The following is a 24,184-nucleotide window of genomic DNA, read 5'->3' as shown; positions in this document are numbered from 1 at the left end:
TTCCTTTTTGCTGCGCTGCATAGCATGTGGGATTAGTTCCCCGATCAGAAATCAAACCCTCAGACTTCTGATATGTGTTGTTTTAAGCCATGAGGTTTATGACAATTTGTCATGTAGCGATAGAAAACTAATACACTTCCCCATCTGTAAAAGAGGGGAGATTATAGTAGTCATCTCATTGAGCCATTATGGAGCTTCAATGAGATAAACCAACAGCGTGCTTGGCACAGGGCCTGGCATGTATTTAGCACACAACAAATCAATAAATGTTAGGCCTGATTTTTCAACATCAGTTTGCGGTGCTCAGAGACTCAGAGACAAACTCAGAAGGTTCAGATTCATGCAGCACACAGACTTATCATATCTCATGAAAGGGGGAAAGCAGTCCTGAGCATTTAAGAGAAGCAGTAGGTAGCATGGGGCTTCCAGATGACTCAGTGGGTAGAGACTCTGCCTGCAATGCAGGAAACGAAGGAGCTGCGGGTTCAATCCCTGGGTCAGGAAGATCCCTTAGAGGAGGGCATGGCATCCCACTCCAGTATTATTGCCTGTAAAATCCCATGGACAGAGGAGCCTGGAGGGCTACTCCAAAGCATTAGGAGGTGAAATTAGTATGTATACACTTATCTACACCGACTGAGCAAAGAAAGATGATCCAATAGACAATTACACCTTGGGGGATGCTCATTTTGCTTAAGCTTCCTATATTCTTGTCAATTCTGTTTGTGTGGTTGCCTCAGTGGTGTCTGGGGATCAGGAAGGACCCTATCCAGCAGAGAACTTTCTTCTCCCTTTATCCCTGGTAAAGAACCCGCCTGCCAATGCCGGAGACGCAGGTTTGATCCCTGAGTCGGGAAGATCCCCTGGAGAAGGAAATGGCAACCCACTCCAGTACTCCTGCTTGGGAAATCCCATGGACAGAGGAGCTTGGTGGGCTGTAGTTCATAGCACACGACCTGACTGAACAGCAACGCCTTATTTCCAGCACTTCACACGGCTACCGCTGCCCCAGGTCCCCGTGTCCAGCAGAGGGCGCTAGGGCCTCAAAATGCAACCAGCAGACGCTTCCGTTTCCTTGGAAGCCTGCAGCCAGGGAGGGAGAGTACCTGACGGGGGTAGGCCTGACTCCAGTCAGACCCTTTGTCCCAACTAGTCCCTTTCACCGCGCACTGGGCAAACTCTCTGGCACCCACCACCAGCTGGTTTTCCAGACTTCACGCTGCTCCTTGGAGCATTTACTCAAGGCTGCAGCCCTCCAGACCTCCCCTTGTTTGAACCCCTGAAGCTTCACTTCAGCAGTGAATCATCCCAGCCCTGTTACTGTTTCCAAATTCCATGACAGCACAGCCGTAAACCTTGGTCTGGGTCTCGAAGGAGCCTTCTGCCAGCCGCCCACAGCCTTGTCCTTTTCCATCCTATTCCAGCTTCTCGAGAAAAAACTCACTCACCCCACCCAGCTTACTTTTGCCTCAAGCTGCTGCAAGGCAAAGGACTATTTTTTTATTTTTATTTTTCCATTCTGTCTTTTGGCTTAACAATTGTTTGGGGCCAAAGTTAGCCTCCTCCAGAAATGAAGATGTCTAATCTTTATAGAGCAACTACTACTGTGCCAGATATTGTTTTGCTCCTGCTGCTGCTGCTAAGTCGCTTCAGTGGTGTCCGACTCTGGGCGACCCCATAGACGGCAGCCAACCAGGCTCCCCCATCTCTGGGATTCTCCAGGCAAGAACACTGGAGCAGGTTGCCATTTCCGTCTCCAGTGCATGAAAGTGAAAAGTGAAAGGGAAGTCGCTCAGTCGTGTCTGACTCTTAGCGACCCCATGGACTGCAGACTACCAGGCTCCTCCATCCATGGGATTTTCCAGGCAAGAGTAGTGGAGGGAGGTGCCATTGCCTTCTCCGGATATTGTTCTAACCACTTGACATAATCCTGTGAGGCTCGTTAGACCCATTCTACAGATGAGACAGTTGAGGCACAGCATGGTTCAGGGGCATATCTAAGATCATACAGCTAATAGCTGAGCTGGTAGTCAAAGCCTGGAAGTCTATTTCAGACAACCAGTCTTCTTAAACAAGATGCTATCTGAACCTTTAGCATAGACCTGGGGCTCCATCCCTGATTTCTATAACTGTGCTATCCAATATGGATATCCAGTACGGTAACCACTAGCCATGTGACTACTGAGCAAATCTAAATTGAGAGGTGCTGTGAGTGTTAAATACACACTGAATTCCAAAGACTTAGCTTGAAATACATATGTATATAATATATAGCAATAATAATTTTAATACTGACTGCATGTGGAAATGATATTTTGAATCTATTGAGCTAAATAAAATCTATTATCAAAACTAATTTCACCTGTTTCCTTTTACTCTTTTTAATGTGACTACTAGAACTTTTTATTTTTTAGTAATTTTTTAAAGAACTTTTTAAATGGCTTAGGTGGCTCACCTTTTATCTCCGTGGGAAACAAAAGAGGTCTAGGAACTCTTACCTCGGTGGAAAGACAGACAGGCTCTCAGTTCTAAAATAAGGGAAAACACGGCTTGTGTTATGGCAAGTGAAAACAAGGTGGTGTGAAAGGAGCCCAGGGCCGCTTTCACCGTGGAGGTAGCTTTGAGCAGACTTCCCAAGATCCTGGAGAGAGGAGAGGTGGGGACAGCAAAGGCCAAAGCAGCCAAGCAGCCGGAACAGCAAGTCAAGACAGGGAAGCTGGGGCAGCTCATGCTCCGGGGATAAGTAGTGGAAGCCAAGGCCAGGAGACCTCAGACTGCGGGGGGCTTTGACTGTGAGGCCAAAGGCTCTAGGCAGGACGGAACTCCAGACACTGAAAGTTGGGGAGGACCTGGAGGGGCGGGGGAAATTGCCAGTGCGAGGCTCCTGGGGAGACGGGAGAGAGGGCGGGGCAGTGAGTGTCAGGCCCCGCCCCCCTCCTCCTCCCAGCTTTCTCTCCGCTTCCCAGGTCGCCCCTCCTCCAGCTCCTAGAGGGGCGTGCGGGAGAACAGACTCCTCCGAGGAGTTTAGCTGTGGGAGGATGGCTCTTGAGGAGCATTTCCTGCCTTTGGCTCACAACTACTTCCTGCCCAGAGCTCCAAACCCTTGACCCCCATTAAATCCCTTCCTCCCAGGGGAGGTGGGTGGCCACGAGGGCCTCCTGGGTTTCGCAGATCCTGAGACCAGCACCTCCGCCGCAGAAGGAGGCAGAATCCCAGGTGTCCAGAGGCCCAACCTCCCCGGACCCTTCTGAGGACCTGGAGTCCAGGCCTCGCAGTGAAACTCCCCGAGGACAGATTTTGGAGGCGAGAGCCAACCCTGCCTCTCTGCCCTGGGGTGAAGATCTCGCTTTCCTTCCTTTGGGCCTGTTTACCCCTGTGCACCCCTCAGCTCTGGGTGGGAACTCACATCCCTCCTTCATCTATAGGGCAGGTTTTCTTCCCCAACAGAGGATAGGGCTTTGTAAAAGGGGGGTGTGTGCAAATTCCACAGGAAACAGTGCTAAGTGATTCCTTCCCTAGAACCATCTGGGGCCTCCATTTGCAATTTCCTTCCTTGTTCTGCTGTGAGGCTTCTCAGTTCAGTCGTTCAGTCATGTCCAACTCTTTGCGACCCCATGGACTGCAGCATGCCAGGCTTCCCTGTCCTTCACTATCTCCTGGAGTTTGCACAAACTCATGTCCATTGAGTTGGTGATGTCATCCAACCATCTCATCCTCTATTGTCCACTTCTCCTCCTGCCTTCAATCTTTCCCAGCATCAGGGTCTTTTCCAATGAGTCAGTTCCTCGCATCAGGTGGCCAAAGTATTACAGCTTCAGCATCAGTCCTTCCAATGAATATTCAGGACTGATTTCCTTTAGGGTGGACTGGTTGGATCTCCTCACAGTCCAAGGGACTCTCAAGAGTTTTCTCCAACACAACAGTTCAAAAGGATCAATTCTTCAGCACTCAGATTTCTTTATGGTCCAACTCTTACATCCATACATGACTACTGGAAAAACCATAGCTTTGACTAGACAGACCTTTGTTGGCAAAGTAATGTCTCTGCTTTTTAATATGCTGACTAGGTTGGTCATAGCTTTTCTTCTAAGGAGATTTCCTTCTTTTAATTTCATGGCTGCAGTCACCTAGGCTCCTAGGTCATGAGGTCATGAGGCTCCTAGGATGTGAGTTTTGAGAGCCCACTGAAGGTTGGTAATAGGGGTGGGATCTTCCTTACTTCCCAAGCCTAAACCATGCCTCCCCCGCAACACACACACCCTGAGGTGGGTAGTATAGTATCAATACTTAAAACAGGGAGCCAAGCTGTGCTGTGCTCAGTCGCTCAGTTGTGTCATACTTTTTGCAACTCCGTGGACTGTAGCCCACCAGGCTCCTGTGTCCTTGGGATTTTCCAGGTAAGACTATTGGAGTGGGTTGCCATTTCCTCCTCCAGGGGAGGGGGCCACCCAAAACCACCCAGCTCATCTCAGCTCAACTATGAATCCCCTGCTCTACTTCCAAGTCATTCTTGTCCTATTCCCTTCATAAATCCTGAGGACCCCAGTGCCAACAAGCATCCCCAACTCCTCCCAAAAAGCTGTGAGGCAGCGAGCTGCGATGACCCCAGGGGAGCCCTTTGTCGCTGCACCTTGCTATGTCCCTCGATGGCCAGCTGAACCATTATGCTGGACATTTTCTTCTACCTCTCTTTAAAATCAGGGCGAACTCCCTTAAAGGATGGGATCTTCTCTTCTGGGGATGCTCAGTCGCGGTCCAAGGGGAAAGGAAGGCGGGTGGGTGCAGGGAGGCCGCACTAGCGATAGGGTACAGACTCCCCGCCGGCTCCGGAGCCCCCACTGTATCCAGGCTGCCCCCTGGCGGCGACAGAAAAACCTACTACCAGAGACTTTGACCGAAGGGAGGAGAGGACCAAGGACGAAACAACTAAAGGAGTAAGGGGCTTGGACCCCGCCCCTCAACTCACCCCCACCCTCCGCGGGGACCAGACGCCAAGAAACGGATCTGTGTGAGCCTAAGAACTGATGCTGAAGCTGAAACTCCAATACTTTGGCCACCTGATGCGAAGAACCGACTCCTTGGAAAAGACCCTGATGCCGGGAAAGATTGAAGGTGGGAGGAGAAGGGGACGACAGAGGATGAGATAGTTGGATGGTATCACCCACGCGATGGACATGAGTTTGAGCAGGCTCCGGGAGTTGGTAATGGACAGGGAAGCCTTGCGTGCTGCAGTCCGTGGGGTCGCAAAGAGTCGGACACGACCTAGCGACTGAACTGAACTGAAAAAGGGCTCTGGGATCCGATTTCACCTTTTTCATTTCCCTAGCGGCAGCACCCTCCCACTGCTTGAATCAGAGCTCTAGGCCCCCAGCCCTACACTGAGGCTCGGTGAATGAAGGGGGAACCCAAACTGCAGCATCCTCGGCGGGGATGGCGGCGGTGGGGGGGCGGGCAGCCAACGGAGAAGAGGCGAGTTTCCGACTTTCTCTGAGACCGAACCTCCGCCTCCCTCATCACCCGGTGCTTGAACCGCCGCTCACCCTCTTTCCCGTCCTCAGATCTCTAAAAACTTCCTTCCGTCTCTCCGCTCCTCCAGATCCAAAAACTAAGCCTGCTACGGAGAGGGGGCGGCAAGTGGGAAGAGAGGAAGGAAGAAGAGGCAGTGCAGTGTGGGTTGAGGAGGGGGTCCTCTCCACCCCCGCCCCATCCCGAACCAAGCCGCCCCTGGCTTGGCACTTCTAGGTGCTTCCTTGTTTGGAGAACTCCAAGGAAGTCGACGGACTAGCGGGAGAGCTGGCGGGTGGAGCGGTGAGGAGAGGGTGGAGGGAGAGAGGAGAGAGGAGGGGGAAGAGGAGCCCAGGCAGGGAGGCTAGGGTTTGCGAGGTAAGGGGGCTCGTCCCCCTCAGCCCCGTGGGTTGCAAAGAATTGCTAATTGCAACTAAACGAGACCTCGGTGTGGGGGAAGGGGCAGTCTCCCGGCTGTCAGGGGCTACCGTCTCTTTGAGTGCCCGGGTAAGGCCAGGCCAGTCTGCTCTTCTCATGTAAAGCAGCTTTTTGTCTGGGGGAGCCAGGGCTGGGGCCAGGGGCTGGGGAAGGGGCCCAAGCCGTTAGCAAGCTTCTTGTTCCCCAGAAAGGGAGAAGGGTGCCGAGGCCTCCTTGGAATGAGGACACCCCCCTCCTGCTCCACTCTCAAGCTTTCTGCGGTGAGGCTTGGTGGGGTGCTGCCCAGCAGGAGGGGGTGGGCCTGGGATCCCAGCACCCGCCTTACAGGGCTGTGGGAAAAAACTGAGCACAAAGAAGGGGGCTGGCCCAGCTGAGTTGGGAGACAGGGCAGCTCTGATCCAGGGATGTCCTGAGCTTGAAGTACCCATGGCTGGAGCCCCTTCTCCCCAGAGAAGGGCCCCAGTGGCCACGTGTACCTTCTCTGACTTCCTCATCCATTTTGCCAACCCTTCAACCCTTCTGCACCATGAGGAAGCGTCTTGAGATCCAAGCCTGCTTCCTGTCTGAGCCCAACCCGAAAGGAGAAGGAATAAAACCTGGAGAGAAATCCTCTAAGCATAGGAACAGAAGAATAAAGCTTCCAGGCCCTGGGGCCATTTAACCTCTTAAAGACCCAAGAGTCTTGCCTTCTAATTTGGATGCTCCATTATATAAGCTTCTATAAACCTGGATAAGAAATTGCATAATGTTATTGAGCCTCACTTTTCTCATCTGTGAAACAGGGGGCAATAATATCATGCTCTAAATGTCCTTGTAAAGATGGAAAGAGATGGAAAGCAGCCCATGGGGCGGTCTCTATTCTCCATGTTATCTCCCCTCTTAGGAAACACTCATCATTTTACACACACACTCCAGGGATAAAGAAGTCTTGGTGTGTGCGTGCATGCTAAGTCGCTTCTGTTGTGTCCAACTCTTTTCGACCCCGTGAACTGTAGCCCACCAGGTCCCTCTGTCAATGGGATTCTCTGGGCAAGAATACCGGAGTGGGTGGCAACGCCCTTCTCCAGGTGATCTTCCCGACCTAGGGATCGAACCCACATCTTTTATGAATCCTGCATTGGCAGGCAAAGGTGTCTTGGAACCTCACATTTAAATTTTCCAGACTGCCTGTGTCAGCTCTTGACAATACACAAAGTGGAACAGATTTTTTTCTCCACAGTTGACTGGTGATGAAACTGAAATTCAGCGGGATAGTCTGATCTCCTGACTTCTCCACCACTTGCTCACCCCACTCCACAGTGTGGCCTCAAGAGATATTATCTCACAGATGAGACCATGGAGCTGAGGGCCAGAGTGAAGCCAGTCCCCATGGCACAGTCCGGGCACCAGCCAGGGTTTCTCAATCAGATACTTTGTCTTGGTGGCCACCTAGACTCTTCCCCTAAATCAATGTCTGTGTGGCAACTTCAGGACCAGTTGAGTCCCCTTCATTTTATTCCATATCGGGGGTCCCTGGGAAGCAGAGGGGGCCATCTATGGGTAGGAAGGGTTGTTCGTTCCCCCTCCATCCTGGGAGCCTCTGAGATGAAACTTTCCTCTGGGAGGTAGCAGGGAGACCCAGCAATTTCCTGTGTCAAAGAGCAGGGTCTATCAGCTCTGTCTCTTCTCCCTTTTCTTACTAGAAGTTGGTTAGTTCACTCAGGAGTGTCTCCTTCCCCCTTCTGTTACAGGGACCCCATGGTATCTCCTCAACACTATGTGTCACCCTGACTGGGCCCCCATCCTCCCCGCCCCTTGTCCAGGTGGAGCGCGCTGACCCTCGCCTGCCAGACACCCAGGGGCTCCTGATCCCAGAGGGCCTTGGGCCAAGGGGCTCTGGCTTTGGGCCAGTGCCTTTCTTACTGCCTGGCTCTCTCCCCACAGGCCCCTAATCCATCTCACCCAGCAGGAAGCCCTTAAGCTGCCTTTTCAGCGGCCTTCCCCAGCCCGCTGTGGGCTCCGTGCCTTTCTATATACCACCCTTGGCAGGAGCTGTGTTATACAAGCCGGAGAGAACGGCCCCTGCAAAGAGGTCATCGTGCCTAAGGCAGCTTCCAGCTTCAGCAGCCTGTCCTCTCTGGTCATCTCCCCAGGGTTTCCCCCACTAATGCCCTGTCTGGGCATCCGTGGCCACTGACAGCCCTGGCTAACTCACATCCAAGCCCTAGGCTGGATCCAGGTGGAGGGAGGGGGGAGGGATTCCCAGGGGACAGCGGGCAGGAGGCCAGGGGCTGGGGAAGTGTGGTGGACAGGAGGGGGCCTCTCTGGCGCGGTGCCTTTGGTCCTTTTGGCTGGTCTGTCCAGCTTTCCTCTGATTCCAGCCCCTGCCCTCCGACTCCTCAAAGCTCTTTTGCAGCTGTCTCAGACTCAGCTGGACAGCCCAGACTGAGGACTGGGAGCGTCTGGCTCCTGGAGGGGTGACCAAACAAGACGCTCCCTGGCCCACCACGCCCCAGTGTCCAGAGAGACAGAGAACGCTGGAGGTGGGGTGGGAGGGGGAGAGACTGGATTCTTTCTCTCCTCATATATTTGGGTGACTGCTTGCACTCCTGGGGTGGAGACCTTACAGCTAGGGCCAGGCTTGATTTCAAACGCCCAATCCCATGGTCCCTGCCGGTATACTCTTCCCAGTTCTGATTTGGGGTTTGAAAAAAATATGGCTTTTGTATGGCCTAGTCCCTCCCCTCCCCTCAATCCTTCCCCCACCCCATCCCCCTCCAGGAGAAAGGTCCCCCCACTGAGGCCCCATCTCCAAGCCCAGCATAGCCCACACCCCATCCCAGACTCTCAGTCCGGGTCTCCCGCTCCAGGAAGCCAGTCTCTAGCTGCCTTGGAGTGGTTGGAGGGGAGTTGGGGGTGCCTCCGGGAGGTCTGTTTGTAGTTCAGATTCTTTTCATTCCAGGCTCAGCAGGCTCTCTCTAAGGAAAGGGCCTGGGATGGAGCGGGGGAATCCTTAGGGCACCAGCTGCAGGGTAGGAAAGCTTCCTGGAGAGAGGAGGGAAGTGGGTTTTCTCCTCCCAATGACCCCCACCCTCTAGGTAGGGCCTTCCTCTCCCAGTTCTATCCTCGGTGTTACACCTCCCCCTCCTGCAAAGGCACCCTCAACAGGAAGGCCCTTCCCAACAAATGGAGGTATTTAGAGGGCTCAGGCGAGGTCCTGATCGCTTTCTTTGCTTTCTAATGAGTCAGCTTCTCTCCTTTTGGGACGCTTAGAGTTGTCTGGAGGAGTGGAGGAGGGTGTCAAAAGACAGCTGCCTGGAGAACGACTGGGTCAGCCTCAGCTTCAAAGAGGCCTTGTCTCCCTGTCCCCCAAAACGAAGTCCCCTGTAGATTTTTACTTTAGCCCAACATTAACATATTTGTTCGTCTATGTTGCCAGTTCTCAGACTACAGAATCCCTCAAGGGTTAATCGGAGTGACCCAGCCATGGAGCAAAGCCTCCTGAACTCCTCAGGGCTTATTAGAAGTCTGACACCTGCTCCAGTTTCCCTGGAAGCCTCCCTTTCAGCTGCCTTTACCTGATTGAGGGAAAGGAGAAAATATAACTCCTAACGACTTGTACCGAGTGTCTACTAAGGAATGTTACAGCTCACTTACCACTTCATCTAATCCTCCCAACCCTCAGAGAGAGAAGGTTAATATCCCATATTGTAGATGAAGAGACTGAGCTTCAGAGAGTGTGAGTGACCCATCTCAGGGAATGTAGCAAGGAAGTGGAGCCAAGATTTAAACCCCCTCTTCCGCTGTGGAGGCCTATGCCGGGCTCCAACACACCGCCTTGTTAGGAGGTCCAACTTGTGTACTTGTGTTCAGGCCTCTGAGTGACCTCTGCTTGACATTCTGCTTCCAGGTTACAGAGTCAAGTGTCCCTTCCCAAAGCAATTGTTCCTGCAAGTCCATTTTATCATTCAGTCCTCAGTTCAAAGGGAATAAGGTTTATTGTACCCATTTTACAGATAGGGAAACTGATACTCCAAAGCAAAGTGAGTCACAGAAAGTTGGAGAGCTAGGAAGTAGGTCAGCTGTGGCCTATTAAGGCCAGGGCCTGAGCATTTAGATTTCCTGGGTCCACTTCATGAGTTCTCACCATTATGTCAAATTTGTTGTTTATCCCTTCCAAGATTAGGGACAAGAACATGTTTGCAATTAAATATGTCTTCAAGGAACTGGATAATCTTGTCAAAAATGGAGACTGGAAACCCAGACCTGGTTTGCTCACTTCTCTTCCTGAGAACTTAGCTCTTCCCCTTCTGAAGTATAGGTTCCAGAATGGGGCAAGGTGGTCAGGGTAAGGGAGCTGGACTGAGGCATCCAGAGCAGGATGCTTGAATTTCTAGACTACTCAACCCAAGAAGTGCTTCAGGCTCTGTCCTGCTTATAGAGGGCATTGATTCCTTAACAAAAGTTTACTGAGCACCTACTATATAAGCATAGGGTGTGTATAAAAACTAAGATACAACCTGTGCCCTCAAGAGATGATCTTGTTGAGAGTGGATGCTAGTTAGACACCATAAGTAACACATACTAAATGCTGTAATTCATGGGTAAAGTCAGGATTCAGTGCAAGAAATGAACACCATTCTAGGTGCTTTATGCAGAAGGATATTTAATACTGGTGATATGGACTGAATTGTGTCCCCCTGAAATTCACATACCTAAGCTCTACCCTTCAATGTGAATATTTTTGGAAAGAGGGGTTTTTAGGAGGTAATTAAGATTAAATGAGATCATAAAAGTGGAGTCCTAATCTGACAGGATTGGTGACTTTATGAGAAGAGGGAGGGACTTCCCTGGTGGTCGCCTAAGATTCCATGCTCCAATTCAGGGGGCCTGGGTTTGATCCCTGGACAGGGAACTAGATCCCACTTTCCACATCTTAAGAGTTTGCATGCTGCAGCTAAAGATCCTGCATGCTGCGACGAAGATCAAAGATCCGTCCTGCCACAACTAAGATCCAATGCAGCCAAATAGATAAAAATAATACATAATTTTTTAAACAAAGACAAGAAGATTTTTTTCTCTCTTCTACAGGTATATGCCAAGGAAAGCCATGTGAGCACACAGCAAGAAGACACCATCTGCAAGCCAGGAAGAGAGCCCTCACCAAAACCCAACTGTGCTGGCACCCTGATTTCAGACTTCCAGCCTCCAGAAGGGAGACAATAAATTCCTATTTTTTAAGCCGTTTGCTCTATGGCATTTTGTTATGGTGGCCAAAGCAGACTAAGATGACAGGAAATTAGAGCATGCAAAATTGTGAGAGGGACTGGAGGGGCAGACTTTCTAATGTAGCCATAGAAATGAGCCTCCAATAGAAGCAGTCTCCTCTGCCAGAATCAGGTAAGGAGAACCACGATGAGGCTGCCACTGGAACTGAGGTCACAGATACACCTCTATAGCCTCAGGGCCCCATAGGAATACATGCAAGGCTGCTACTGTCGTCAAGAGACTGAATGACGTGTTGTTGCTGGGGAAAAAACCCATCTCTAGGACTTTGCCAGCAGAAATAGCTAGAGCAGCAAGAACATGGCCTTATCACCTTATCTCCCTTCCACGTTCCAAGTCTTGAATGAATGCATTTTGCATCCAGAACTCTAGCTGCAAGGGAGGCTCAGGTTTTTGGCTTTCCAACCTCTGCAGTATAGGAAGGTACCTAGAAGAAGGTGAGAATGGATGCTAAGGGCCAGTCCATCTTGTCCACAATGGGGCAAGTGCGGGAGAAATTACTGCTGGAAAGATACTTCAGGGTCAGATTTTGAAAGGTGATTGAATGGGTCTGCCATTTGCCATGGGGGACAGAGCAAGCCTGGGCAGCTGCCAAGATTAACCAGGGCTCTGAAAGCGAATTGACTGGTCTGGAAAACAGAGAGCTCTAGAGCGTGCATAAGAATCAATTGGGAGGACCCTGGGGGTCCATTGGTTAGGACTCTGTGCTCTCACTGCCAAGGGCCCAGAATTCAATCCCTGGTCAGGGAACTAAAATTCCACAATCACTTGGGGATTATAATTAGGAGGGCCCAGGAATCTGTGTTTCTAATAGGCAGATCCTGCCTGGGCGCCCTTCTCCCATTGACTCTGATGGGTCCATCCCATAGAGTCCTACGAGCTCTAAAAAGTTTCGATTTGTGGGGGGCACACGCTGAACTGGACTTCCCTGATCTCTCAGAAGGTAAAGAATCTGCCTGCAATGCAGGAGACCCAGGTTTGATTCCTGGTTTGGGAAGATCCCCTGGAGAAGAGAATGGCTACCCACTCCAGTATTCTTGCCTGGGAAATCCCATGGACAGAGGAGCTTCGCAGACTACAGTCCACAGGGTTACAAAGACTCGGACATATTGAGCGACTATTACTTTCTTTTTCCTCTTCTTCCTGAGAGTTAGCCCTGAATTTTGGATGCTTGAACCCTGAAAAATACCAATGATGTGAGTGTGCAGGGGAATGAGTCCAGGGATCTAACCCCCCACCCCTTGGAGATTCCCTGGCAGTCCAGCGGTTAGGGCTCCATGCTTCCACTTCAGGGGGCAAGGGTTTGATCCCTGGTTGGGGAACTTAAGATCCCACAGGCCCATAGCACAGACCAAACAAAACAAAACCAACCCCTCTCCCCAACTGAGGAGGACCAGGTAGTCAGTCAAAAACCTGCACAAACATTTCCTGGGATTGTGACTCACTTTGATCTCTACTTCCATCTGGCAGTGGTGTCTAGGACTCCTGGGACCCTATTCCCATTGCAGAGGCTCCTTTAGAGAGCTCTTACACCTCAAGGAATTTAAGGACCTGACAGAAGAAGAGCAAAGTGAAAAGGAAGGGCGAGGTGGGGAGGAGGGAGGTGGCACTGCCATCTAGAATGGCCTTGAGTCTCCCCTCAAACCCAGGGGTGTCCACAGCCCATGCTGAGCTTCAACACAAACGAATTCACTCAAGTAGATTTTCCTTTTCTTTTTCTAGTTCTTACTTTCCACTCCAGGCCCCAAAACCCCGCCCTGTTCCAAGGGAAAGGCCACAACAGATGAAGCAGCGGTGGCCTCCTCCTGTCAGCACCCCCAGCCCCACATCTCTGGGGAAGGAGGTCAATTCAAGCCAGAGCAGGGCTGAGTCTGTGAGGCTAGGCTGCCTGGACTGAGGGGCTCTCCTCCTTCCTGAGGGTCCCCTCCCACACCCAGCTCCTTTAGAAGCATCTGCAGCCCTGCTCAGCCAGGGTCCCCGGGGGTGGGGGGGCAGCATTGCTCCTCCAGGCTGGTTCTTCTAGGACAGGAACAGGCTTTCAGGCTCGGGGAGGGCGTCAGGCCTCCTCATCCCCCCAGTTATCACCACAAAGCAAAGTCCAGGGAAGGAGGGGGAGGGACAGGGCTGGGGCTGGGGTGTGGGTTGGAGAGCCAGGTCCTTGCTAGTAAATCAATGTTGGTTTCCCAGATGGAGCTGCAGCCGCTTTGATTTCTCAAGTTGCCCCCCCTCCCCCTCTGCTCCCCTCACCCCCAGCTCCATGGTTTCAATTCCTCCCTGAAAAGCAGTGGGGCCTCCTTTCAAACCAGCCCAGCTCCTCCAACTCCCAACAACAGCTTAAGTTACAGGAAAGAGAAAGGGGAGGGGGGCGAGGTGGCCCAGCCTGGAGGAGAAGGAGAGAAATTCTGGGAGAAGGGAAGGGGACAAGGGAGAGAGGGAAGAAGAAAGAAAGGAAGAAAGAAAAAGTGAGGGGAGAGCAAGTTAGGAGATGGGGTGCCATCCTAGGAAAGGAAGGGTATGCTCTGCAGGCCCAGGAGGGGAGCCCCCAACCTAGAAGCAATTTTGTCTCGGTTCTCCTTCCCCAGTGAGCACCCCCATACTCATCCCCTCTGAGGGGCCCTCCGCATCTACAAGTCAATGATTCAGGCTCCCCCATTCCACTCCTCTTGACATTCAGTTCTAGAAGTCTCCAGGAGAAAACTTATCTGTCTCATTCAGTCCCAGGGACACTTATTTCCTGGGCCAAGAAGGCAGAGTCACCCCCAAGAACCTCACTAACCAAACTCAGCACTGCTTTTTTTCAGCTTGTTTTTCCCCTGTCTGCTCTTAGCAGCCCACACGGTGCTTTTGCTTGGCTGAGGCCTGGGCTAATTAAAGTCCTTAATTAATACATCATCTGTTATATCTGTTTAATCCTTTTATGGCCCATTTTGCCATCCAGAGAGCTTGGGGGAAGAGTGCTGGAGAGATAAAGGGGATAAGAGCTATACTCTGCCAATTCCCCACCCGCCTCTGTCCCCAGAGCCGAGCAGCCTGGGAATTGTCAGGGGGGAGGCTGAAGTGCACTGAAGGAGATCTACAAGTGGGGGTTCCAGGAGTCCTAGACCTCCTGATTATTCTGTACCTGAAGAACTAAATGGAGGATGGAGTTCAGGGAGAAGGAATTTGGTATCTCACCGGAAGGTAGATTCTAGGCTCAGGGAAGACAAGGAAGATTCTGGAAGAGCAGAGGAATACCTTGTAAGTTGAAGATGGGGGTAACCAAGTAGAGTCTCTGAAGACTCAAATCTGTTTTTCACCAGGCATCCAGAACCTACCCCACTGAGAACAGAGTATTTTTTAAAAATATTTATTGGGCTACACTGGGTCTTAGTTCCAGCCTCAGGATCTTCACTGTGGTATGAAGATTCTCATTCTCAGGGCTCAGCCTCAGTCCTCCCCCTCCTGAATGGATACACACACCCCTTCCCTTCAGGGTGGAGGGACCTCAGTGCTTCTGAAGGGAAAGAATACTGACCTAATGACCGGGGTTGAGGAAACAAAGGGAGGACTCCTAACGCTGCTAGGTGGGACGATTTCTCTGTAAGCAAGGAGACAGGGACACACGCAATTTCCAGGACTCTTCTTGGCAAAATGAAAGGTCAGAAGGAATTCCCTGACAGTCCAGTGGTTAGGATTCTGCGCTTTCATTGCTGAGGGCCCAGTCAATCCCTGGTCACGAAACTAAGATCCCATAAGCCTGGCTGTGTTGTAAGAGTGGGCAGACCCCTCCTCCCCACCCAGCCACCCAGGTTTCCTTAGCTGGGAGAAGTTCCCTGTGCTCTCAGTACCCCTGTGGCGTGTTGGCTATTGTTGACTGGCTCCAGCACACAAGCCTTTCACCTTGTCCAGGAGGCACCTAGTAAGGACAGCTGTGATAATCCCAAAGTATTATTTTCACAGCCCCCTACATCTGGCCCAAAGGTAAAATCGGTAGGTTTTTTTTTTTTTTTTTAAATAATCCCCTCATGCAGATGAGGCAGTTGATGCTAAGGAAGGAAAATGTCTTGCCTGAGGTCACTCAATGAGCCCCAGAGCAGGCTTCTTTCCTCTCCACCAGCTATTTATTCTGCTCTCCTGTTGACTTGAGACTTCTGCTCCCATTGAATGGAGTGGGTGGCATCTTTCCAGTGGGCACTCAACAATTATCCTAGATACCAGATTTGTAAGCCAAGAGATAATTGACAGTAGTGTCCCAGGGTTTGGGGCAGAAGTGGCAGCGGCATTGGAAGCAACGTGGGCTTCCAGTCTATTGCGGAAGCCCCAGACCAACCAGAAATATTTCTCAGGAAGGAAAATCAGCCCAATTCTCTGCAGACCATCACCCCTTAGACTTTAAGTCCCTGAACCTGCAGCCTAGGTCTCTGCAGACTTAGTCTACTCTGCCTATAGTAGATGCTCAATAATTTGTTGGATTAAAATAATAGCTATTACTCACCAAGCTTTTTGCCTAGCATTAGGTCAAGCAAGTGCCATAATCTATCTCATTTCAGTCTCACAACTGAAACAAGGTAAATTAAAAAATTCTGACTTGAGGGTCTCAAGACCCAGGAAAAACAAGCCAGGGACATCCTTCTGTTGACTAGAATGTCTCCTGGCCCCACCGCTCCTTCTCTGTCTCCCTTCTCCACAGCCCATGGTCCTTAAATGCTGATGCCCCCAAAACTTGAGTCTTCCCCTTTCCCTAGGTGATCTTAGCTGCTCTCATAGCTTGAACTATAGCTAAAGGTACTAGATCTAAATCCATCAAGAGCTCCTTCCAAGCCCCTGAGTTAGAACGTGTGTGTGTGCTCAGTCGCTTCAGTCATGTCTGATTCTTTGCGACCCCATGGACTGTAGCCCACCAGGCTCCTCTGTCCATGGGATTTTCCAGGCAAGAATACTGGAGTGGGTTGCCATCTCCTTCTCCAGGGGATCTTCCCAACCCAGGAATTGAACCTGAGTCTCTTGCTTCTCCAGCATTGGCAGGCAGATTATTTACCATTGCACGACCTGGAAAGCCCTGTATTAGAATAGTCACCTTCTATTGAACATACAATCTTCTTTTGAACATAATATAGGCTTGACCTCGCTTGACTATGCTCATTATCTTCCTGTCCCTGCATTTCCTATCCTGGTTAATGACATCAGGTCATCTAAGTCAGAAACATTGGTTGGGCTCCTCCCTCACTCTCTCTTCATCTATACTGCCTCAGCTCAGTTCACGCTCTCAGCATCTCTTGCCTGATCTCTTATGATCTATTGCTAACTAGAATCTCTGACTTAGCTGACTCAAATTATGCTCCACCTAACTGTCCAAATATACCATCTAAAACTTAAGAGGGAAAAAAACATTTTGCTTCCCTAAATACGCCAGTGCATCTCTATCTCCAGGAGTCCAGATTGTGTGCACAGTATCTCAGGTCTTGCCTTATTTAAAACCTCCTCTGCTGTCACTCTCCCAGGTGTACATGGGTCTCTAACAGGACCAAAGTACTTGTACACTTGTGCCCCCTGCCCAGTCCATCCATTTCACCACGTTACACCCTTGCACATGCTATTCCCTCTGTCTGAAATGCCTATCCCTACCTTGAGATTATAAGGTCATATTTCTACGTCTAGCACCTAACACTTGGTCTGCAAGGCCCTGAAGGTGTGACACCTGCTGACCTCCCTTTGTTTCATCCTGTTTAACTCCTCACTCCAACCACAGAGGCCTCCTAGCACCACCGCCTTTCCCTTTGTAGCACTGAATCCTGTGGCCATTTTACATAAATTTAAGTGACTTTGATGATTGTGAATCTCTCCCACAACTTCCCACTCCTCTGCCCTCTCCAACTCAAATTCCCTTCCCAATTATGCTTCCCACTATATAAGTTGCTATATTATCATATTTTATACATGGTAATGTATATATATCATTCTTCCCTGGTGGCTCAGACAGTAAAGAGTCTGCCTGCAATGCGGAGACCTGGGTTAGATCCCTGGGTTAGGAAGATCCCCTGGAGAAGGGAATGGCTACCGACTCCAATATTCTGGCCTGGAGAACCCCATGACCAGAGGAGCCTGGCGGGCTACAGTCCGTGGGGTCACAAACAGTCACTCAGGACACGACTGAGTGACTTTCACTTTCACTAATGTGTACATTACAATGCTACTCTCAGTTCTTCCCACCCTCTCCTTCCCCTGCTGTGTCCACAAGTCTAGTTCTCTATGTCTGTGTCTCTATTCTTGCCCTGCAAAATAGGCTCATCAGTAGCATTTTCCTAGATTTCATATATATATGTGTTAATATACGATATTTGTTTTTCTTCTTTCGACTTATTTTACTCTTAATGACAAGCTCTAGGTTCAACCACCTCAATTCAACTCTTCAAGGGCAGGGATGCTGCCGTTTTTCTCTGTCTTGGCCACAACCTCTACCACAGTGGTTTAAAATCAGAAAACTCAGTAAAAGTGTGATGCATACAGAAAGGTTGACTGTATGAATGAATGTCTTTCATTTCTTTTTTCTTTTTGCAGCTTCAGCTCCCACTTTGCCTTGGGGGTGGAAGGGATAACTGGCACTCAAGCCTGGCCCTAGGGTAGGAAAACAGGTTTGTCATGGAAGGAAATTGAAGATGCTGCATTTCTATTGGAGATTTACTCTCAATTTCCTATCAGACTGTGAGCTCTTCCTGAGTGGAGTGGAGGAGTGTGCCTTACTCATTTTTTTTTTTTCACTGTTCAGCTCAGAGGCTTGGTACCAGCTCTAGATGTCCTAGGGGTAGAATAAGAGGGGAGATTTGAAGGCACAGCACCTTGGGCTTAGTTTGGGCCCCACAGAGCAAGACAGCACAATGTTCCCATCCCTAGACTGCTCTGGGGTGAAGGTGGACTTGTGGGTGAAATGAAAATAAAACGGAAGAGCTAAGGCATAGCCTCCCTGATTTTGAAGGAACTCTTTCTTCCGAAAGCTGTGAAAAGTCAACCTCTCCAGGAAATGATAAGGCCAATTTTCATGTTGTAAAGAACCTGAAAATCCGTATTTCATTCAACCAAGGAGGGGGAAAAAATTGAATCCTATCAAACCTGGATCTATTGTTTGTATCTATGACTGAGAATTTTCTTTCCTTTTTCCTAATCTCTCCTTTTTTTTTTTTTCCTTTTAGGTTTCGTTTGTTGTTGTTTGGTTTTTTGTCTTGTTTTTAAAGCAATCCTTTTCTAGATTGAATTAGGAAACAGCTCGCCAGGCTGGGAGGATTTGGACCATATAGAGAAGAGAAGGAGATTTTCTAAACTCAAGTTTCTTTCCTCTTTTTAAGTGCCTCCCTCCCCTAACTGAGAAACAATAGAAATAATTGATCCATCATCCACCACCAGGCCCAGGAGATTTACATGCAAATTCCCCCTCTCCGCCCCAGAACTCCCTCCCCACCAAACTTAAAATCCAAGAATGAATAAAAAAGAAGAAAACCTTTCTAAACCAAGAAGAAAACCTTTCTAAACCAACCGGAACCCTGCTGGCCACTGCCTTCCACCCCCTAGTCAGGTGAGAGAAGTGTGTGTGTGTGTGTGTGTGTGTGTGTGTGTTGCGGGGGGGGGGCACTGTGTGTGTGTGTGTGTGTGTGTGTGTGTGTTGCGGGGGGGGGCACTCCAACTACCACAACCCCCAGCCTCCTTCCTCGCCACACACACCACCCCCCCTCCTTCCTCGCCACACACACCACCCCTTTCTGGTGTGGAATCACTTAAGATTTGGGTAAAACTCCCCTCTCTCCCAGGAGACCATATCTGGAAGCTTTTAGGGGGCGGAGGCAGAGGTGCAGAGAGAGGAGGAAAATTCCCCCAAACGGCCTAAAAGAGCCATCTCTTCCCTGAAAACTGCTCGTCATCCCCCACCCCCCACCATTAACCTCCGATTAAGACCTCCTCTTTATGGCAACTAAACTTTACTTTGCATAATTAAGATTTGCCTCGGAAGAAAGGGGAGGGAGAAGCCGCAGCTCTAGGCCATTCTCCTTCATCTCACCCCCTCCCACCCCCGCCCCAACCCTCCGGCTCAGGGCCTTAGAGTTCCTGAGTTTTCTCACTTTGAGGTGCCACCGAACACAAAGAACCATAATGGGCTCCTTTGTGCTCGCTACGGGGCAATTACGCCCCGGAGTCCAGGCCCCTTTAAGAGCCTCTTAAAGAGACAAGCTCTCATTTTTCAGAGGGTTATTTAAGGGTGCATGTAGAGGGAGAAGCGAGGCAAACTCCTAGAGGTCTACATATAGGGCGACGTGAAACTTTTGTCTGGATGCCATGAAAATGGGCTGAGAGAAGCGTCTTTGTAAACTGTTAGCTTAATTAAAAAAAAAATCTCCCTTAAACAATTTTTTTTTCAAATTTGAGATTTATTTTTACTTGTTCTGAAAAATTGGACTGAAATAAGTGGGGTTCGAGGAGCAGGCGCGGAGGCACGGATTTAAAGAGGCTGTACCCCTAGAGCTCCGTGGCCCCGGGAAGAAGAGTGATCCAGGGCTGAGTGACGCGGGCCTCCGCAGTTCTGAGGAACGTGTGTCTCCGAATCTCGCCGCCGAGACTCCAGAGAAATCCCGTGTTGGGCAAAAAGCCCTTAATATAATAATAGCTTGTCTCTTTAAAAAGCAAAAGGAGGGGGGGAAAGTTTTGTTGGCATCTGGTTTCTGATCTCATTATGTTGTGGTTGACCAATCCAGCCCTCGGGGCTGGTCCTCGGGTTTAAATCTCATTGGCCGAGAGAACATTTTGGGATGGTGCTTAGAGCTCGACGGGGCGGTTTCAAGGATCCCTTTTTTGGGGGGCTGAGGAGAGGGCGGGGCCGCCGGCGGGGGCCCCCTTGAAACCGACTAATTGGGATCGGAGAGGCCGAGGTGAGGGCTGGAGGAAGGCACAAAGGAGTCGCTGGGCGGAGAAGGGAGGGGAGAGGCGAGAGGAGGAGGAAGAGGAGGAGAGAGGGCAAGCCGCGCGCGGTGTCTCCGGCGGCTCAGTCCGACCTCGGCGAGCTAGCGGGCAGGCGCGCCGCCCCCCTCCCCCGCCCGGCCTCCCCAACTCGGCAGCCGAGAGCAAAGTTTGCAAAGAGGCGCGGGAGGCTGCGGCCGCGGCAAGGAGGCGGCGGGGAAGGCGCGCGGTCTCCGGGCTGGGGGCGGGGGCGGGGGGGCGCCCGGGAGCCGAGTGGGGGGCGGCGGCCAGCATGCGGCCCCGCAGCGCCCTGCCCCGCCTGTTGCTGCCGCTGCTGCTACTGCCCGCCGCCGGGCCGGCCCAATTCCACGGAGAGAAGGGCATATCCATCCCGGACCACGGCTTCTGCCAGCCCATCTCCATCCCGTTGTGCACGGACATCGCCTACAACCAGACCATCATGCCCAACCTTCTGGGCCACACGAACCAAGAGGACGCCGGACTGGAGGTGCACCAGTTCTACCCGTTGGTAAAGGTGCAGTGCTCGCCCGAACTGCGCTTCTTCCTGTGCTCGATGTACGCACCCGTGTGCACCGTGCTGGAGCAGGCCATCCCGCCGTGCCGCTCCATCTGCGAGCGCGCGCGCCAGGGCTGCGAGGCGCTCATGAACAAGTTCGGTTTCCAGTGGCCGGAGCGCCTGCGCTGCGAGCACTTCCCTCGCCACGGCGCGGAGCAGATCTGCGTGGGCCAGAACCACTCGGAGGACGGCGCGCCAGCGCTTCTTACCACCGCGCCGCCGCCCGGCCTGCAGCCGGGTGCGGGGGGCACCCCGGGCGGCCCGGGTGGCGGCGGCTCGCCCCCGCGCTATGCCACGCTGGAGCACCCGTTCCACTGTCCGCGCGTCCTCAAGGTGCCGTCCTATCTCAGCTACAAGTTCCTGGGCGAGCGCGACTGCGCGGCTCCCTGCGAGCCGGCGCGGCCGGATGGCTCCATGTTCTTCTCACAGGAGGAGACGCGCTTTGCGCGCCTCTGGATCCTCACCTGGTCCGTGCTGTGTTGCGCCTCCACCTTCTTCACCGTCACCACGTACCTGGTGGACATGCAGCGCTTCCGCTACCCCGAGCGGCCCATCATCTTTCTGTCCGGCTGCTACACTATGGTGTCGGTGGCCTACATCGCGGGCTTCGTGCTCCAGGAGCGCGTGGTGTGTAACGAGCGCTTCTCCGAGGACGGCTACCGCACGGTGGTGCAGGGCACCAAGAAGGAGGGCTGCACCATCCTCTTCATGATGCTCTACTTCTTCAGCATGGCCAGTTCCATCTGGTGGGTCATCTTGTCGCTCACCTGGTTCCTGGCGGCCGGCATGAAGTGGGGCCACGAGGCCATCGAGGCCAACTCGCAGTACTTTCACCTGGCCGCGTGGGCCGTGCCCGCCGTCAAGACTATCACGATCCTGGCTATGGGCCAGATCGACGGCGACCTGCTGAGCGGCGTGTGCTTCGTGGGCCTCAATAGCCTGGACCCGTTGCGGGGCTTCGTGCTGGCGCCGCTCTTCGTGTACCTGTTCATAGGCACGTCCTTCCTCCTGGCCGGCTTCGTGTCCCTCTTCCGCATCCGTACTATCATGAAACACGACGGTACTAAGACGGAGAAGCTGGAGCGGCTGATGGTGCGCATCGGCGTCTTCTCGGTGCTCTACACGGTGCCCGCCACCATCGTCATCGCCTGCTACTTCTACGAGCAGGCCTTCCGAGAGCACTGGGAGCGCTCGTGGGTGAGCCAGCACTGCAAGAGCCTGGCCATCCCGTGCCCGGCGCACTACACGCCGCGCATGTCTCCCGACTTCACCGTCTACATGATCAAATACCTCATGACGCTCATCGTGGGCATCACGTCGGGCTTCTGGATCTGGTCCGGCAAGACGCTGCACTCGTGGAGGAAGTTCTACACCCGTCTCACCAACAGCCGGCACGGCGAGACCACCGTGTGAGCCCGGCGCTTGTGCGCCGCGTCCCTGGCCGGGCCCGCACCGCGCGCTCACCGCCCGCGGGGAGGGGGTGGGGCGGGGGCTCCTACAGACTCCTTATTTTATTTTTTTAAATAAAGAACAATCGAAACCATTTCTTTTTTAGGTCGCTTTTTAAAGAAAACTCTGCCCAACAGCCCCACCAGGTTTGTAATTAAAACTGTAAATAGTCTTTGTAAATTTAATTATATATTTTGTATTTAAAAGAAAAAAAAAGGGGGGAGGGCAAGGGCGCCAGGGCCTGAGGAGTAGGGGGTGGGGGATCTGAGGGGTTCTCTCCTTTCTCCAGGGCCCTTTCAAACACCATCCCTGGTTTGACAGGGCCGGGCCTGCTGGAAGAGGTGTTGGCTCTGAGGAGTTGGCACATTCAACTTCTCAAGCCAAATTTGTGAGCTTTCTCACTGACGCTGGGCCTATGGAAGCTGTTGGATAGTTTTGAACAAGACTTGGATTCATTTTGATTTCCCATTCCCCCTTTCTCTCCTCACTTGTGCTGTCTCCTTCACTCAGTCTTTGGAAACCTCCCAACGGAGATGAAGACGTGGAGGGAAAAAAAAAATCTAACCCAAACCGACGGGTGGGGTGGTGGGGAGAGGGCGGAGATCGAGTGAGGAATGGCCTCCACACACCCCCATCCCAGGCCCACCCCACTGCTGGCAGGAAGATCTTTCTCTTCTGACTTTTCTTCTTTTCAACTGGCTGCCCGGAACTCTAGGAGTGGGCAGAAAGTGCTTTGTGATGTGTGTTTTGAAACAACCCCCCACCCCCACCCCCACCCCACTAGGTTGAGTACGGATCCTGACTGCCTCCGTTTTTAGGGGGAGCATCATCAAGTTCTCAGATGTATAGGTCTGGAGATACCTTGCATCTCTGTCCTTTCCCCTGCTGTCTACTCCACGCCTGCTCTTTCCCCCACTCCCGCCCCCAACTGAATGTCTCCTCTGGCATCCAGGTTAGCCGTTTGTGGGTGGTTTGTGTGGTCCGTGTGGGTTTTTGGTTTTTTTTTCAAAAAGCAATAAAATGGGTTGGGTTGGAGGGAGGGAACGGATGGACGGGCTGGTGGGATTTTTAGTTTTTCTTTGACAAAAGACTGGTTTCTTTTCAAACTTGCCCAGAAAAGGGAGGGGAGGGGAGAAGTGGGTATCTTTGCTTTGGACACAGGCTCTGGGCAGGCTCTTTGTGACTGTGGGGATGGGGTTGAGTGTTTACATGACATTCTCTATCACAAGATTGATAGAATGTTTATAACAGATGTTTTCTGTCTTCCCCTTATACCCCCCCAAATAAAAGTCAAGACTTTTCTTAAAGTATCATTCATGCTGGTATGAGAACTGCAGTTTCCAATACACATCATTTCCCTCAACCAAATATTTGAAGTATTTTAGAATTTTAATTCCAATGGATTGATTTGAAGACCAAGGGCTGGGGTGAAACAAGTTTGCCCCCATAACTCAACTTTTCACCATCTCCTGTGTCTTGATAATAGTGCAAATTAAAAGCTAATAATCATCATAATAAAGTGCATTTAATTATCTTCTAGAGATCTAGCCCTTTAATTGTATTTAACAGGGTTGTAACATTTTATTAGTTTAACCAAACCACACCTCCTCCTCCCATCTCCCCCTGACCTGATTGGTTGGGGCTAGGATGGAGAAGAGGTTCCCAGTTCCCATCTTGCTTTTTTAGCTAAACGGTGGTAGGGAAAATGGTGCCTTAACACCCTTTGTTGGCAGTCTTTGGGACAAGGGAGAAAGTAAGTTAGAACCCCTAGTTCGAAGTGTTGGCGTGTGTTAGTTTATGTTGGGGGAGGGGACCTGGAAATGTTTGGTGGTAATTGAACACGTATGTGGGGCTTTGTTTGGAATTGAATGAAGCCTGGGGATTTCAGAAAACCCCCCTTCCCAAAATATATAACCCTCCTCTAGATGATTTGTAGCAGTGGCCCATGTTGTAAGTTAAAACTAGACGTTTCTCAAATGATGATATGTGTGAAGTCCCAATGGGGAGTTACCTTCCACTATCAAAGAAGCA

At 51.4% G+C, this 24,184-nt stretch overlaps 1 protein-coding gene across 1 annotated transcript; it reads left to right on the top strand.

The window, feature by feature from the left end:
• The first annotated feature begins 19,869 nt into the window (after window positions 1–19,869).
• On the top strand, window positions 19,870–23,463 carry FZD2 (frizzled class receptor 2). Its single transcript, XM_086357347.1, has one exon. The coding sequence runs from the start codon at window positions 20,420–20,422 to the stop codon at window positions 22,115–22,117; it is 1,698 nt and encodes a 565-aa protein (XP_086213473.1). The 5' UTR covers window positions 19,870–20,419; the 3' UTR covers window positions 22,118–23,463.
• Window positions 23,464–24,184: the final 721 nt, after the last annotated feature.

Source organism: Bos grunniens, chromosome 19 (assembly GCF_055505025.1).
Source record: "Bos grunniens cultivar Pamir isolate PY7600 chromosome 19, Bosgru_T2T1.0, whole genome shotgun sequence".
In the NCBI taxonomy this organism is placed as follows: domain Eukaryota; kingdom Metazoa; phylum Chordata; class Mammalia; order Artiodactyla; family Bovidae; genus Bos; species Bos grunniens.
The sequence above is the reverse complement of the archived record's forward strand: the minus strand, read 5'-3'. Positions and strand labels throughout refer to the sequence as shown.